Consider the following 14687-nt stretch of genomic DNA (forward strand, 5'->3'; position numbering starts at 1 on the left):
GCCTGTTTTCATGGGCACATCATACTCTTTAAGTCCCTTCTCATGGCTCTTGTCTAGGAAAACAATTGGCCCACGATATAACTTAGGGAACTAAAACCTCTAAGGCTGGCCAGGACTGTGCCTTACTTTGACAGGAACAACCCTGGGGAGGAATAAGCTTCTTTAATGCCTGTTCAGCTGATGGTCCTCAGCTACACTAAGGCAAAGCATGCTGATGTGGTAACATTCACTTCAGAGCACCTCCAAATGCTTTCCTGGGGATAAAAAAAAAAAAAATACACGGAAGGGAAAACAATTTAAAGAAAAGATAGGAGTGCTGGGAAGCCTGTGTGCAATATCAGACCTTTTAGTTGTCCTTGAAACCAGATAAGAATGACTTAATCAAAAGCCATACCTTTCCTCCAACCCCGTAACATTGTCCAAACCCCTGGGAGGGTGAGGTCAGGGCAACAATCTCTATGTTGTCTGCCATAGCCCCTACATTGTGTCGTGGTTTTCAACCTTTTATTTGTAAATGAGAAGCTGCCCCAACTAAATCACTGATTTCTTACATCATTGAATATCTTCCAAGTCAGGGAATGTATTTTCCCTTTCTTTTTGTATACTCTTCCCTTGCATTTGCCTTCAAAAATGGTACCAGGCCTTTATACACATTTTTTTTCTAAGACTGTGCCCATCTGTTGTTCACCACCCACCAAAGATACAACCATTAGATGTCCCAGGACAATCTATAAGCAAATAAGGTATGTTATTCCATGGCTGTGGTGCTGCTTGCATCACCAGACGCTTTTTACTTTTACCTACAGTTTTGTGTGGTCTGCTGTCCTTGCTTAAGCAGTGTCAGAGAGAGTCGTCCTTGACCTAAAGAGCCTGGCACTGGGAAGATAATTACCTTCCGGCAAGAAGGCAGTAATGAGGCATGCAATTCCTGCCACAATGTTGCTTATTCCAAAGGGAAGGCGCCGGCCAATGCGATCAATTGTCACTAAAATTAGGAGAGCAGCAGGCAGCTCCACAGCTCCTGAGATGAAGAATTCTAGGTAGAGGTTTCCTGCAACAATTCCGAGGCGCATGATAAGCCCTTGGTAGACCAGGGCACTTGTGAACCTAAACAGGAAAGGGAAAAAAGGGCTGAGAGGCAAACAGATAACTGCAAGCAGCTGGAAAGACCCTAAAAATCACAAGGGATTTTTTTCTTCAAAATCCCCCGCCCTAGTAACACGTTGGACTGATACGGGCACTCACCAGGCGTACATCAGGATGAGCGTGTTCCTCCTCATCTGGGGAGTCCTCACCAGGTCAAGAAAGGAGGGGTTGCTGACCTCCTCATTGTTAATAGTGATCTGAGGAAAAAAGTAAGCAGTAGAGTCAGCTGTCGGGAGTCAGGCAGGTGCTGGGGCAGAGTTTCTGTGTAAACATGGTGCTCAGCAATATTCCCGTCCAGTGAGCAAAAACGCTGATGAGCCAGCTTGCTGCTTTTAGCACCCCAGAGCAGTGCGCAGATATGGGAAATAGTTTATAACCGGACACAGCTGTGGGATTTCCTTTGTGATGATTGTGCAAAAATCGGGAAAAAAAAATCTCCAGTCTTGATTTGAGAGTGGAAAAATTATTTCCTCACTGTTAAATGAGAGAGGTTGACCTGGAACTTCTTGGAATGCAATAAGCAGTTGGTGTCATGTCAGAATCACTGGGAGCAGAGCTGCTTTCTGCCAGAGGTGACAGAGAGGAGGAGACTGTGGCAAGACAGGCAAAGCGATGGGCTGTGGGAAGCAGGGAGAGAGGAGGTGAGCAGCAAGCAACACAAGCTGGTGGCATAGCTGGGCAGCAGGAAGAAAAGAAGATCTGTGAAGGTGTTTGGGAGCTACAAAACATTCAACTGGTGAAATTCAGAGGGTCTTAAAATACGCAAGCACTGTGCTGAACATTGCTTTTAACCTGGAAGAAAAAAAATCCCGCAAAGTATGAATTAATGGTCCTCACACTGCTTACAAGATATAGTAATTCTGTTCACAGCTTCCTCCAATACAGTCACAATAAGGGACTCAAAAAAATCATTAGTTAGAAGGTTTAACAATAACAGAAAATGGCAGGATTTCACACAGCCTGTGTTTACACGTTGGAGTTCATTGCCATAGGATATTGTGGAGTCAGAATATTAGCAGGGCCACAAAGGAAGATTAGGCACATTGATGGAAGCTGTTTTTAAACGTGGCCAGCAGTTTTTAATGGTGATGCCCAAGCCAGGTGGCAGCCCTTTTGTTTATATGTTCATTTGGCAGGTGAGGAAGATGATGAAGAGAAGGCAGAGGTGGTTTTAGGCAGGGACAAGCCATGAGACCACCCAAGAACTGGTGGCAGCAGCGGCTGGGATTGCCATCAGCTCTCAAAGTAGCTCTGGGAAACATGGGGTTAAACCTGCTGCACCCTTTTCAGGAGGGTTTCAGTCAGTCTGGCTGCTTTGACTCTCAGTTATTGCCCCCCATCTGAGAGCAGGCCTAAGAGAACAAAGAAAGGAGTAAATCCCTGCGGCCCACGTGAGTGCAGGAACCCAAGGAACTGATCCCAGCTGGTGGGGAGACAAGGGTGGGAGGATGGAGAAGCAGGTAGGAACATTCAGATCCATGATGGGTAAAGCCAAAAGCATTGCCAGATTGTCCTGTCTTCCCAGCCAGGGCTCTGCCCAAAGCTTTTGCGCTGTATTTGTTTTTCATATCATAAGGTAGCGCAGTTGTTTTTCAGTGAGATTTGGCTGGATGTATTTACTCGTGACTTTTTCATAAGTGAGTGAAACAAAACTTTGTAAGTGGACAGAGAAACCCCACATTTGTTTGAACTTCCTTTCTACTCCCTCTTGCTTTTCTTCTGTAACTAGAGCCAGAAGTTTTCTTCAAAGCGCTGCCACTTCTGCTGCGTGCCAGAGCCCTTTGTGGGGCAGGCAGAGGTTGCTGGGTTTCTGCCCTGCTCTTGGACTCTCTCATATTACGGTTATAAAGCTGCCATGACTGTGTTTATAAGAGCAGGCTGCCAGCCATCAGTTGTGACTTTGTGCAAATAAGGTTTTAGTTTTCCAAATGACTAAAGATAAATTCAGCATAGCTGCTACCTTATATTTTTATGTCTTAATAAAGTCATAATAACCCCAAGCATGACTGAGCGTTTTTTTATGGATGAAAAAAACATCACTGTGGAAAGTCATCTCTTTGTAGGGAAAAAAGTCCTCTCTTTGTTCTTTAAAGTCAAGGAGAGCTTTGCTACTCACACCAGTGCAGTCAGGAATTCAATGACAAAGCCCGTGTTTCCAAAGATACACTATCTGAAAACTCTGCAGCAAGTTTTATAACCAACTTCCCTGGCATTCTTATGTCCCAGCAGATCACATACCAGTTCCTGTGCAATAATTTTCAAAGATTTCTCATAACATAGGCATATAATTCTGCGCATGCTTAATTCTGCACAGGTCTGTACATTCACACGTGTCTATAATACGTATGTATGTAAATTCATATATAATAGAAATATATATGTTCACATATGTCTATATAGTAGAAATATATATAAAGAGAGACGGGGTTTTGGTCCACAGCCCTCTCAAGAAGGAGCGCTTAACTCAGCTGAGTTAAGATGCAGTCCATTCCGCTTTTGGACAGAGACCAAGAATGAAAAAATTAGCTTGGAAAAAAAACCATGCTAGGATAATTACAAGCAACTGGAAAAAAAACCAGTTTATAATTTACAATTAATTTAATGAGGTCTGGACAGAGCTGAACTCTACCAGTGTTGTAACTAACAGAGCAAAAGCAGCAAATGTTTATCTCTTTTCATACAAAGGTCATCTGTGGTTTCTGCATGCCAATAAAAATGCAAGGCTGCTACATCCAGAGCCATGTAAGGGACTTGGCCGATTAAATTGTTACAGACATATTGGAAAAATCTTAGCCAAAATGCATTGATGGATAATACCTCTCTTTTCTCCCTGTCCCTCCACACCTGATGCACTTTGCCTGAAATTCTGGAGTCGCTTTGTGAAAGAGAATTCTGACATGAGTTAATGTGAGAAATACACTTGATCCACAACTAATGCTTTTCCTGGAGATGCTCTCTCTCCTCTGGGCAGAGCACCAAGGATGACAGACATTGTGTATTAAAAAGGTCCCAGGAACAGATCCAGCACAAATCTGTATGTGTAGAGGTTAATCTGCTGCAGCTGTGAGTGGCTTAGGGTCATGAGCAGGGACACTTCTGAAAAAAATTAAATATAACTTTAAAACAAAAAGAAGGGAAAGGCACACATCTCCATTCCGTTGTGACACTTTGAAGCTGCTGATGTTTAGAGAGGGGAGGTGGGTGTAGGAACGCAGGGCTGAACATGGAGGGGGAGCTGCAGCAGCACAACCTTCCCACTACATGCCTTGGGCCATGCTAGGCACTGGGTAATGCTGACCAAGACGGGGGAATCTCACTGGTGTATATGCCCCAGCCAAGGACAATAAATGGATTTACCCTTTTTCTTTCGCCTTAGTCACTCTTTTCAGTTTGTTTCTCTCCCACCGGTTTCAGTCTGCAGCCCTCCAGTTGTACAAGACTCCAGTTGCTACTCCAACTTGACTAGAAAAGCTCATTCTGCGTTGTGGGACAGCTGAGGGCGATTTCCTAACCTTGGCTGGTATTACAGAGATGCCTTGGCTTCCGTCAGAAAAATGGTTCACTAATTGCTGGCCTAGCTTGTTAATGCACATCAAAACTCCTTCTGTCATGTTGCTTCACTAATGTACAACAGTCTTATCCGGTATATCCCATTTCTTGGCCAAGGAAGTTAAATATAACTTTTTCCCCTGAGAAATCCTTCTCCCCATCATTGACCTCTGTGTGCTCCCCTGAGCAACATAACATTCATAGAAACGCCATTATAGCAACGTTATGGCACTTGAACAAGTTGCTTATGAATAAAGCAGCTGGCTGTGGAAACATATATTTCAGCATAGTAATCTCTGCTGATAGGTCTAGTTTTGACTTTACAAAATCATTAGTCCCAAGTCATATATATATATATCCTAAGAGGCATAGTGTAGGTTAGGGGCCACTTCTCTGTGGAACCTGTTGTGTGAACTTTAACTTGTCACGACTGTCATTAATTGTCATTAACATACACCTAATGAAGTGGAAAGATAATGGAATATTGGTATAAATCAACCGGCTATTTCTATACTACTTCTGCTGCCACATACCTCTTTCTGTGTGCACTTCCTGCAAACTCTGTATCTATGACAGGAATGGTCCTGAATAAGCAGAGCTGCTTAGGCTGCCTGGATGATTTATGGAGCCCGTTTCTCACCAGGTAAATAAAATCCTATGCATTTGGGAACATCTATTGGGTGTTTCATAATTACTGCTTGGGTTTCATCCAGAATCATACTAGGATTTCAGTGAAGCAACCCCACTTTTTTTGGATAAGCTGGGCTAAATTCTCAGGTTCTCTCTTGCTTAAGAAGAGCAATGAGAAAGACCTAGGTAAGATACTAAGCTGTGGGAACCCTGGTTGCCAACTACCTGTTACAAAGCACACACATCCCTTCCTGACAGGACGGAACACATCAGTCTCCTCCAAATACTGCCATCCCAAAGCCTTTGCCTTTAGTCTCAGTGAAAATTTAGTTAAAAGTCCCACATGATAATTTTGTATATGTATAAAAATGAATGTATATGCATATGCATGTTATGTAAGGCATAAAGGATACCGCTGCGTACTGACAGATGGACATTTTATGTAGGTCATTCCTTTTCAATAAGAAAATCACTTTTTCTTTCTGAAATACTCATAGGGTGTTCAGTATGCCACCTCTGGGCTGCTGTGTGCTAACAATTTGCAGGTGTTTTCCTTAGTTCCAATAATGATTTCTGACATTACTATAGGTAGCATTTAGGCTCCAGACCTGGTTTGGTACAGAACAGGAACCTTGTCCGCATCTGTTGTCATCACTGAACCATAAGGCCAATGCCACGGTAAACACGGTCTGAGAGCCAGGCAATGCTACCCAGCACAGAACAAGGCAAATGCTGCAGTGACACGACAATGTCATTTGAAATGCGTCAGTCCTTTCTGTCCCATCAAGACCACTTGTCAAAGGACGGTAATTCTAACAAATATTGTTCTATTTGTAAATAGTAATCTCAGACCGTGCTTTCCCTATTTTGAACTTTGGGGCATATTTTTCCCCTATTGGGTTGGAAGCAAATTTATACTTAAATTTCAATTTTCTACATAATCTTCTCTTTGAGTTGTAAAAGGAAGTTCTAGCAAAGGAGCCAGGGAAGTGGATCCTGCTCTCTCCACTCACTCTGTCAGCTAAAATGACAGCTGCTCTGAAGTACCATTGGCCCTCAGGCTAGTTTCTGATATTTCCCACAAGTTTTTAAAGTAGGAGTGTGGCAAACTAAAGACCTGTTTCATTGTTTTACAAACTTCTTCTTTCAGCCCATGTCTTTCCAGCCAGTTCACTTTTACCCTCTTGCAATTAACAAAGTAGGTATGGGACTGAGAATCTTGTTCTGGTGTGACACTTCAAGACTGTTCCCCTTCACATAAAGAGAATGCATTTTAAAACAATTGAACCTTCAAAAGATTAAGAAAGTTTAGAAAAAAAAAACACTAGCTCAAGCAGAAGACAGTACCTCTGAGTAATGCGGTGAGAGGTATTTCCCGTTGTGTTTTGCAATGTTGTGCATGATTTTTAATGCTTTCTCTCCTTTTTTGCGTGTCAGGAGCCAACGTGGAGATTCAGGAACCACCCTGTAAGAATACAGAAGCCATAAATGGGGGGAGGGAGGTGCCCTTTAACATCATAAGCAAACTAAGGTGCTTTGCCTTTTGCCTGTGTTAATACACAACACACTGATTTTTCAGTCTTTGGGATAGAGGAACTCTTCTGTGGACTGCTTTTCCAGTCAGTCTCCTGTAAAATATCTGACCCTTGTGAGCAAGAAAGAAGGAAATAGACTATATCAATACTCTGGAAAGCTGAAAAATAAGAAATCAAACTATTGTATTTGCACAATCGATGTCAAATATATGATAACCAACAAGCAAACAAGGGGAGTCTAGAACAGCAAGGAACAATGAAAGTTGACACTAAACACATGTAACACCAGGTACAGACAGATAGGAAACTTCTTGCTGTGTCATTTTAAGATAGACACACACACACTCAGATGTATACATATTTTATAAACTGAACACAAAGCAGAACTACCGACTGCTGTTTCAGTTTCTGCTAGCCTAGGGTTAAGATGATTCACATTTCAGAAGTTCACAACAGGCAATGTTTAAGAAAACAATGTGCAAGAAGAGGGTATGTGGATTAGTTGCTTTGAATCCAGCCCGCAGGGAGTGGCTGCACTCCACTGGGACGGACGTTCACCACAGTATAGTGCTCTGCTTTCTCATTAGCTGTACTGCCCAACTTATAGGACTTGTAGGGCAAATTCAGGCTTGAACTGAGTACGTAATTAGAGGACCGTAATTATGTAGTCAGTAAGCAGAGCAGGGTTCTGTGAAGGGCCAGCTGTGGCTGATGAGAGAGGCAAACCCTGGGCAGAAAAAGGAAAGTAACATAGCCTGCGATTCACTAAAAAGAATTAATAAAGCCAAAATCAACAATATGCAAATATCTTCTTCCTAACATCTTGCACACTGGAGACTTCTGTCCACAGCAGGAGTCTCAAGGTGCTTGAATAGCAATAGCAATAATGACGAGAGCAATGACTGCAACATTACCAGTAGTACAGCAGGAAGAGGAAGTTGGGCAGTGAAATGGCCAGCTGGATCCCCTGCCAGGTGGGAACCAAGTACGCAATTCCAGGGAGGATCATAATTCCCAGGGTGAAGAATATCTGAATCACAATCCCAACAATCCGCTGGTCAGAACCAACAATCTCCGTCACTGAGCAGAGAGGAAGCCAAAATAAACAATACAGAAACAGCCCTAACTCAAAAGAAAATATTAGTGGTGGAACATAAGGAAGGATAGTACTGTATCAGGTCACAAGTCTGTCTAGCCCAGCATCTTGCCTTTAGCAGTGTAAGCATGTCACCGAAGCTGTCCAGGGCAAGCACAGGTGGCGCCTCCTCATTAATTCACCCACTGTTCTTCATCTAGAGGGGTTTCTGACTGCATGTTTACTAATGAATAAATAGGGCCAGAACAGGGGTTTGAGACTGCATCATGATCATGTTTAGTGGTAAATTTTTAGCACTCCCCCTGGCACAGTCTTGGCCTGTGCCCCAGACTAGAGAATCCTCCAGGCAGGGGATGCTCTCAGCTGGTAATATGGACAAGGAGTCTGTGGGGAAGAGGGTTTAGCCATACCATGCTGGTTGCTCTGAGGGCTAAGGTACGGTCCACAGTTTGTTTTATTTACTAGAACAAACGTAGACTTTGTTGGGTTTTTTTTTAATCCTTTGGTGTTTTTTTTCATTTTGTGAATGTGTCTAATCACTTCCTAAACCCATGAAAGCCGATATTTCAGGCAATAGCCCATGGCCATGAGGTCCACAGTTGACATAAGCAATGCATGAAGAAATGCCTCTTGTTTGTTTCACAACTGTCACCACTACCTAGCCTTCAGAGTAAAAGCGGAGGGTTTTACCCTGGTTTATAATACACAGAAAACACTTCTTTTTTTTTGTTATTTTACTAAAAGAAACACAGTTTTACAAGTAACAGTAATTCGTTTCAGCTGGCAATGCAGAGGGATATGACAACATTACTATTTTTATTGATTATTCATCACATCTGCATGGCTCAGGGGCAATGCTATTGCCTAAAGTCAGGCAGTCTGGTCTGAGCATTGCAAAACGTTTCTTTCTGTTAAAACTTGACCATTTTAAGGAAGCCATGGGTCTGTCATAAAACACTTTGCTGGTGTTAGAGCACTTGCCAAAGTTTTAGGATAAGATCTCAGTATAAAATTAGGCCGTGTGCTTGGAAGTGAGGGGAAAAGCAGCTTCTGGTCCTTCCACTGGTTCTTGGACCGGAGCTGCTCAGCAGTGCAACTTTGTCCAGAAAACTGAGGTGCTTCTGGGCTTTAGACGCTGAGAGGGCTAGACAGGTATGTTTGCACATATGTCACCACAGTGTTCCCAGATCTCACTGTAACTGTTTACATCTGGTTCAAATTCTGCTCTCACTCGTCTAAATTCCACTGGGAATTTAAAAAAAATGTCACAAGCCTCACAGACTACAGTGATGGTACAAATTTTTTGCACTATATAATGATATTATCCCTGTATTTTGGATTATCACAGTATATTACCGAATGGTTGATTTTCTTTTTAATTAAATCTGACATCTCATCTCTAGTAGGATGTTTCCTCAATGTCATGCTATTTCATGCCCTAGAGAGGAATTTCTCTTTCTGAACCTGGCAGTCATTCAAGATGCCACAACAATGTCCTTTTCTCATGAAAAGTAAGCTTGCTATGTGAGGACCTTCATCGCTGGGCCATGACTATAACCTATCAAAGAGTCTGGATCCCTGTTGTTTTGATGCTATTTATAAAAATCTTCCCTTCCTTTTCCCTTTTCAGGAAACAATAATCCTAATATGGACCCTAGCATCCAGCTTGTCACTAAGCAAAGCCTCCCAGCTAAAGAATGAAGAGCAGCCATCCTCCCAGTGAGGAAAAGCAATTACCTCCTCTGAGCATCTGCAAAACATGTTCAGACTCTGCCAAAATTAACCGTGTCCCTCTTTGTGTATCCAGTTTATTTGGGGCTTGCTCTGCAGATTTTGATCATCTTGGTGATCTTCTATGTAATAAGAAAACCTTTATATACACATTCCACTCCTCCACCTCTTAATTATTTATTAATAGGAGTCCATAGATTAGACAGCCATAAAAGTCCTCTGATAACATCAACAGAAAGTGTCACATTGCTACTGAATTTCCTATGGCCAGCCACTCACAGGCATATTTGAGGGGCACAATCATGGGTATGAAAGGAGAGCCTGGACAGTTCTGAAAGACACGTCACTCTTGCTAGTCTTCCCTCATGCATTACTTCTTCCTTGCTCTTCTCTGTGAGATCCTAGGAGGTCAGGTAGGCATGTACAATGATGCTCATTTCCATCCTCTATCAGTACTGAATATCAGAAAGAGTTTGCACTTGCTGCTATTCTTAGAGGCCACCTCTGTACCAGTAAATTAGCAGATGTTGCCAGGTAAGGAAAGCTGTTAGAAAGGTCCCTAACATGGTCTGGACAAAGGCCAGTGGCTGCTTCCCTAAACATTCAGTTCAGGCATGAGCCTAGACCATGGATGATGCCAAGTTACAATTTGCATGTAGGCATCTTGTCTTGGAGGACAAATACAATAACTAAGATGGACTTGGGTTACTCATGCTCTGCTGACCCCAGGGCCAGTGCTTTTTTCCCCAGAAAAAAAAAATATTGTCAAGAGGACATGTAGCCCGACTTCTCATCCTACAAAAATCCCTCACTTTTCCTAATCAGAAAAGAAAGAAGATCACAGCTCTCACCAATCACGTAGCATGTCATCCAGGTTCCCTTGCCAAATACACCTTGGAGAAAACGGAAGATCAAAAATACAGTAAAGTTTGGTGCAAATGCCACTATGATACCACATATCCCAACCCCGAGACAGGAGAGCAGGTAGATGAGGATTCTGCCATATCTGTTGAAAAAGAAAAAGAAAGTGAAAATCATTAAAAGACACAAAGATTTTTCTTTTTCCTGCCATCTTATTTTAATGCTAGATCTGAAAGTGCCATTTTAAGACCAGCCTTGTTCCAAAGGGAGGCTGCCTGAAACTTCAGAGGGTTGGCCCTTCGGATATGGGATATGCCTAAAACTGGTGAAGTCCTCACCAGGTACCCTTTTATTTTAGAAGACAATTTGTCTTTTTGTATCTAAACTATGGCCCATATGTTACAGTTCAGATTTTTGATCTTGTTGAAATAAGGTCAACTTTTGTTGAGGATTTCTGTTTTCACAAATTAATCTCCCAACAGTAATTACAGCCAGCTCTGTGAAAGTAAGTAATTTCTTCTTTAATTACTTTATGTGATTTTCCAGTGTTTCATTTAGATTTGGACCACTTGTTTTCAAAGTCTGCCTAATGTATTCACAAGTCTTATTTTCCAGGAAAAAAAAAAATCATTATTAATAGGTATGCCCAAGGTAAGCTGTAACTCAAAAAAAAACCAACCAACCAACCAAACAAACAAACAAAAAACAACAAAACCTCCGTGTAGTTTTATGGCAACTGTTTCCTTGGAACAAAACTAGAATTTTGATCTCTTCTCCATTGTTATTGTTGCTGTTTTAAGAAGAAAAAACTGTGAAGTCTGATGTAGCTGTTTATCTTACCAAAGATTATTTAAGAGAATATATGTTTGCTCATTGTATTCAAAAGGTTTCATGAGAAGAATTCATACAGGACAAAAATCAGGGTATTTTCAACCAGGTCCATTCTTTTCATTGCTGTCAAGGAGACAAAAGTCCCCTGGCCTGGCTGCAGCACATACCCCCAGTGCTATCCATGTACAACATTCATAGCTGTACAGTAGTTACGTTATGCTTAATACACAAGTACTCCTAGGCATATTATTTTATTTTAATAATTAGCTGTAATATCTCTACTCTTACACAGTCTTAAGGTGCCAGTATCACAACTGCCCAGCCAGACACTGAGCAGAGTTATCCCAAGTTAGCTAGTGCCATGGCATCTTTCCGCCTTACTTTTTCCCTTATTACTATATCCCTTGGAAAGATGAGGTTTTCCTTGAAAGTAGTTTTGTTTGCTAGTTCAAAATTTGTTATTTGAGATGACATTGCAGATTATTCTGTAAGTATTCCTTCTGACAAAGAAATCGTACTTTAAATTATTATTACAATTATTACAGATACCAAAGAAAAATAAAACAGGCAGAAAGTAAGTATTTTATGAACTGAAGAATTAGGCCCTGCCATTGAAATCATCAGTGGTGCTGTCAGCCAACGCATAGGTTGACTCCTATTAATTATCAGCACGAAGCAAAACCCAGGTTCCCTACTGTAATCTAAGGGCAAGGCAGAGCTTATGGGAGCTCCCCACTCTGGGGCAGGTCAGTTGCTCAAGCCTGAATATCACCCACATCTTTTCCTTGGTATTTATCCAGCTCTAACATGGTTGAGGACTGGCTGGAGGGAGCTGTGACTTCGGTGGTAAGTGTATGAGTTCAGCTTGTGACTGGAGAGAGAGTTGCCGTACTGACTCCCTTCCTTCTTTCCTAGAGTAGCTGCTTTCTTCATCAATGATGGCTATTAAACATTCTCCAGTAAATGCCAGTCCATAAAACTCCTCTGAATGCTTCCTTTTCATTTCTGTGTCCTTCTGCCCTTCCTGGGTCCAGATGTGAACAGAAAACATCAGAAACCGCAAGAAAAGCTCTTTTCATGACATTTTAACATCCAAACAGGATCAGTAAGTATTATTGCATGAAGTTTCCAGCCCAAAAGGAAGCAAAGATTACCTTGTTTTTTTAACCCAGGCTGGGGATGTTTATGCAAAGTGAATTAAACCTCCAAAAATGTTGATGCATTCTTATTGCAGTTGACACTACAAGTGATTTCACTTCCAAAAAAAATCAAAGGACAGCAGCGCTTCTACAGTACCTGTCTGCAGCGTAGCCCAGGGTGAACGCACCAGTCAGAAACCCCAGGTTGAGGATAGCCTGTGAGAGATCCAGCATCCAGACATTGCTGCACACAAGGTTATACTGCGGGAACAAGGGAGAGGCGTAAACACCCCAGGTGGGTCATTCATCATCTTCAGGGCAAAACGTTATAGAAACTGCATGGGGCCAGGCAGGAAGGGGAAGGGGAAGGGGAGCGGGAAGGGGAATGGGAAGTTCACGTGTTTGTTTAACAACAAGCCCCACTGGGCCAGGGAAGCGCAGCCATAGCAAGCGCTCTTCAAGCTATTGTGAAGACAGAGGGAGAGCTCCTCCTTGCCAAAAAGATGCTGTGGTTCATACATCAGTTGTCCAGATATGGAAAGCGAATTGCTCTTTGCAAACCAAACACAAGGCTGTTAAATATGTTGCCAAGGCAAAGCCATGACTTTGTTTAGTGCAGAATAAGGGTGTGCAGCTATAGCCAATGAAAACACCAGTTTATGGAAATGGTTTAATTCTTTTTCTTGGTGCCTTCTAGATAAAAGCAAAACCATGTGGTCTCTGAGGAAACTGAAAACAGATAAACAGATCTCAGATCAATTTCAGACACATTGAATATGTATTTTCTTGGTGTAGCTTTCCCAGACTTTTCTATTCCTTATACTGCAGTAGCTATAACTTCCTAACCTGGCATTACATTGGCGCATTTCTGCAGAATTCATTAACAGGGATGGGGATGGGGATAGGGACAGGCGGGGGTGAAGGGAAGAGGGAAGTGGGTGAGAGTAAGGAAGACAAAGAGACTAGGAATTAAAACTAAAATGAAACTAAAAATGAAGTAGTTATCCAGACAGCATGTCATTGGAAATTACTTCAGAGTTTCTTTGAGAATAAAGAAAAATCAACCGCTGGCTGCCAAGTGCTGAAGACCTTATGGGAGCCGGGACTTTTCAGTCTATACCTGGGGCAACCTTAGGAACAACGGAGCTTCAGGACCAAGAGAAGCCACAGACAATAGCAGCTGCCACCATTTACCCTAGTGAGGTCCTTTTGCTTTCAAGCATGAGCTGTCAGAAATCTTTTTATTGCCAACATGGTGCTGGTTGCTGAACCACACGCAGCATGTCACACTTGTGCTCACCAGCACACGTACCACAATACCAGTGCTCAAACACTGTCCTTGGATGGGGTGGCCACAGGGTGGGTTAGAGGGAAGATTAACAGCCTCTTCTGCTGCTCACAATTCTCCAGACTCTGAAATTTCATGCTATGAACCAGAGCTCCATCTTAGCCCATTTGCCTGCTGTAACACCCAGCGAGCATTGCCTGGGCCTGGGGTTTCAGAGGTGTGACGCAGGAGATACAGAGGGCTCCCAGACTTGGATTTCACTGAGCCCAAATCTGGACCCAAAAACCTAAAGTAAACTCTTACATGTTTATTTATGTACCTAAATAAGAAACCATTTATTTTGATATTCTGAACTCCACACAGGTGCTGTTCACATTCATTTCTAAGGGTTATTCTTCACTTTTTAAAATTAAACTCCTCAGATGTGCTATTAGCACTGTCACTGACTGTAACTACAGCAGCATCGTTGTTTAGTCATGATGATTTTACTGGAAGACCAGGATTTGGGGTGTCTTGTGGCTTTTTGTTTCTCTTGAAGCCACAGGTCTGGGAAATTTGTGACTGAGAACTGCAGTTTCCAGCTCTCACAAGTGGGAAGAAAAACTCAGCTAGTAACCTCATAGGTCCCCAGCCTGACAGATATCTCACCCCCACTGACTTTAAAACAAAGCCATGGTTTTGATGTCAACCCCATTACTCCAGGGAGCCTGACTGGCCACCTTTCAGCCAAGCCAGGCCGCCAGCATCTGGCTTCCACTTCTGTAAATCTTGAGCAGGAGCTGCAGAAACCTCAGCTTCCTCTGAGAGGAACAAAACTTGCTCTCAGCTGTCATACTCAAGGGCTATTGCAATGCTTTCCTAAAATAGCCTGAACATGAAGC

The 14687-nt window shown here is 42.5% G+C and overlaps 1 protein-coding gene across 1 annotated transcript in view; it reads right to left on the minus strand.

Annotated features, from left to right (window-relative positions):
• SLC22A3 (solute carrier family 22 member 3) overlaps positions 1-14687 on the minus strand; it is a gene marked incomplete at both ends in the record, with an annotated part of 31988 nt that overhangs the window by 4931 nt on the left and 12370 nt on the right. The window contains 6 exons of the mRNA XM_082480321.1: positions 893-1107; positions 1246-1343; positions 6673-6790; positions 7775-7940; positions 10539-10693; positions 12676-12779. Coding sequence (XP_082336447.1) covers positions 893-1107; positions 1246-1343; positions 6673-6790; positions 7775-7940; positions 10539-10693; positions 12676-12779 — 856 coding nt within the window. The remainder of the gene's footprint in view (positions 1-892; positions 1108-1245; positions 1344-6672; positions 6791-7774; positions 7941-10538; positions 10694-12675; positions 12780-14687) is intronic.

This window comes from Vanellus vanellus, assembly GCF_965231255.1.
Source record: "Vanellus vanellus genome assembly, chromosome: 3".
NCBI classification, from domain to species: domain Eukaryota; kingdom Metazoa; phylum Chordata; class Aves; order Charadriiformes; family Charadriidae; genus Vanellus; species Vanellus vanellus.